At 47.0% G+C, this 3,405-nt stretch overlaps 1 protein-coding gene across 1 annotated transcript; it reads right to left on the reverse strand.

Annotated features, from left to right (window-relative positions):
* Window positions 1-280: 280 nt before the first annotated feature.
* CCR75_004062 (uncharacterized protein) lies at window positions 281-2,695 on the reverse strand (the record flags this gene model as incomplete). Its single annotated transcript, XM_067962152.1, has 2 exons — window positions 281-2,511; window positions 2,656-2,695. 2 exons carry the CDS (start codon window positions 2,693-2,695, stop codon window positions 281-283), a joined length of 2,271 nt encoding a protein of 756 aa, XP_067814977.1.
* Between the last annotated feature and the right edge of the window lie 710 nt (window positions 2,696-3,405).

The raw sequence follows: 3,405 nt of genomic DNA on the forward strand, positions 1-3,405 counted from the left end.
CTTCGTGATAATTTTTCCCGTTGCTGCAAACGACTGGTTATGGACTGGATCTGTCGATTATCGGTAAGCTAGCAGCTCAGGTACTGCCACTGCTTACTTGCTCGGGTGGCAAACAATTTTTGATTTTCTACAGATGTATTTTTGGGTCATATGCATCGGCTAGACGACGCTCTTGCACTTTTGTGATTGCAAGGCAAGTGGTTAGCAAACTCGGTTGAGTACTAATAAATTAAAACATCAAAAAAAAGTTTAATTACCTCTACGCTACGCCATTTGTTCACTACAATCGACCGTGCTTTAATATACCAACGGGTTTGAAGTCAATATTTTCGCGTGGCTTGAAGCGACGCGACTTTCTAGAAGATTCCTCGCGACTGCCCGCTCGAGTCAAAGTACTAGCGTGGTACGAACTACAGTGATCAGATGAAAAACTAGAGTGGACGATTATAGAGCCACCTGAATTAACACGGCGCATTTTGCGCAAAGCAAAGAGCGCGTCCTCGATGCTCACGTAAAACTGCTCCTCCGATCGACAACTGTCACTCAACCAATCGCATAGTGCAGAGCTCTCCATGCGATAGCATCCGTGCTTTATGGTCACAAGGTCAACCATCGAACGTCGCAGCATCTTCAAGTCTTCAGTCGTGAAGTTCAATTGCTCCTTAGCTTGCTCTTCCGAAACGAGCGAGTACGGTCCTGCTGCTGCACCTACAATTAACTGCAAAAGCTGCTTTGCCTTCGTCCAAATGTGGGTGCGAACCTGCCCAAATTTGTCCTCAAAAATCTCTGCATATATGTCGTACAATGTCTCAGGTAGCTCTTCAAGCACACTGAGAGGCACCAACCCTTTTTGGCTCGTCATGGCCATTCCTGGGTGGGTCAATGCCTGCTTCGTAAACTCCAAGTACGTGAAGTTGCCGCCACTTTTTGCCTTAAGAATCTCCTCTGCTTCTAACACATCAACGTCGCAACAGATTTGAGCGATTTCATTCACAAGGGAAGATACATCCGCCATATATGCAGTATTATTCGCACTGAAGTCCAGCACTGATGACACTGGAACCCGCTTGGCGAACTCGATAGAAGGCTTTGACGATACGAGAAGTCCAAGCCATGGCGGAAGCTGTGGAATGATCTGAGTAAAAAATTCCATCAGCTCATTGCGGCGTGCCGTTCCAGCCGAGCATTGGTCAATTCCGTCGATTAGAATAAAAGTCGATTGCACAGGTTCTTCAATGGCATTAAGTGGATCTACGAGCACTTTAAGTGCCAGTAGGACCGAATCTTTTTCGTTAAGTACGTACTTCAGATTAAGTCGAGCCAGATGGCTCTTGAAGGAAGGAAGGTTATACACAAGTTGGTGCACCATCGAGAGCAATACGTTGCGTGGGTGGCTCTCGCTCTTGCGATCGAATTGACAACAGTGCGCGGCCAGTATATTTCCACAAAATTGCTGCGCCACTGTGCCACAAAACGCGCTCTTGCCGGAGCCTCCCTCACCGACAACAGCCAGAAAATTGTCACTTCCTGAGTGAAAACGCGCATCCAGCCACTGTTGCACGCGATTTAGTGCCCACACGCGAGAACCGGGAGTCAGACACCGCGCATGAGCCGCGAAATCTGAAGTACAGTCAATAAGCGGAAAAAGTTCGTTGATTTGATGGGAGTCAAGTGGTGTCGAAAGCGCATTGTCCTCAACTGGGACCAATTGCGTTAGCCTCACACTGGCACGGGCCGCGAGTGAAGGCGATCTCTTGAGGACAGCGCGGGACGCTGCGAGGCGATCGCGTGTAGCATCTGACGTTTTCGCGGACGTTTGGCGTGTAAGAATTGCGCGGACTTCGGTCGACAGCGTATCCGATGACGAGCTTTCGGTGGGTGATACTGGTGAGGCCAAATTTGGTAGCTGTGTGGCGCATAATTGAGAAATAACACCTTTCAGCAGCGTTAGCTCCTTCAACACGTCGTATCGCGTCAAGTGAAGCTCATTTAAAACTTCTCGTCGAAAACTTTTCACTTCTTCCTTAATCTCCAACACCTCCGATCGAAGAGACTCTAGTCTAAAATTTTCGCTGGAAGCAGGCGACGAAGCTGCTAGGCGTTGCGCCGAAGGTAAGACATAATTATTGCTATTATAGTGACAAGCTTCTGAGCTGGTAGTGGGCGTTGCAGCTGAAAACTGTGAAAATATGCTGCTAACGTTACTCACTGACGACGTCTCAATGTCCTCATTTAAAGCCGAGAGTGCAATGTTGCCTCGAATCTGCGTCGTTCTCGTCTGTGGGATATGAGAAGTCGTGGAGCGGGCGTAAAACATTTCCTCTACATCATCCGTGACGCTGACAGTGTCTGTCAACCCTGCACAGCGGTCAAAGCTCACTATTTCTTCCTGTGTTTGTTTATGTCGCAATGGGTTGTCTTCTAACGCGCTCGGGTCCTCCTTTTTGAGTAGGCGGCTGCTGCGCAATCTATTCTTAAGCCTATGTATGGTACCGACCATAGCTGTTGAACCTATTTATGAAAGGCAACAATTAAGAATAGACTAAAGCTTGAACAAGCCGTTGCGGCAGAGTTGAGATCGTTAAATGACAAACACTAAATTTCACGGCTAGAGATTTACCATCTGTCCACTAGGCATAAACTGGACTGACGTACCCGCGCCCGTTCCATTATGGCCGCTAAAGATGTGATGCATATGTAAAAGCTTCTTTATTTCGTCGAACGCGTAATGTATGCAACCGAGCTTACGTCAAGTCTGTATACCTTAAGGTTGCCATCCGTTAGTAAAGAGGGAGTTCCTACGTCACTTTGTTCTGGTCGTCAAGACCATATTAGGCGAATTACGTGATATGCCAGAGGGAGAGGCTGACCGTATCCAAAATATGAACACAAGTAATCGCAAAGGCGAATGAACTTCTATTGCAAGCATTTAAAACATGGTCACACGTGTGATCAGACTAGGGCATGCCAGGTGGCGGACGATGGTGATGTGGCAGCAAAAAATTGCTAACATCTGGAACGATCGGACCGGCGACGTTGGAACGAAGCAAGGATACCTTGTGAGACATACAACGAGTAAGTTAAGCATGCACGCACTAACGATGCGGCCAGAAAACAAAACTTACTTCGGCCTGCAAGTTCAGACAAATTTGTCGGAACATTGTCACTTCATTTTGCAGACCAATAATTATTTCTGTTGTCCCACACACATCAAAGAATATTAACTTATGATCGTCAATTTGAGCTACGGTTCATACCACTACTTCGCTGTAGCTGGTCCTGCAAATTGCGGTTTGTATGCTACAAATTTTCATTTTAAATATGACATCACACAAACAACTTTACCTCAGAACATCAGGCAGCGTAGAAACACAAAGCTACTCCCTAAGCGAGTTACGTACCCCG

This window comes from Bremia lactucae, linkage group LG10 (genome assembly GCF_004359215.1).
Source record: "Bremia lactucae strain SF5 linkage group LG10, whole genome shotgun sequence".
Lineage (NCBI taxonomy): Eukaryota > Oomycota > Peronosporomycetes > Peronosporales > Peronosporaceae > Bremia > Bremia lactucae.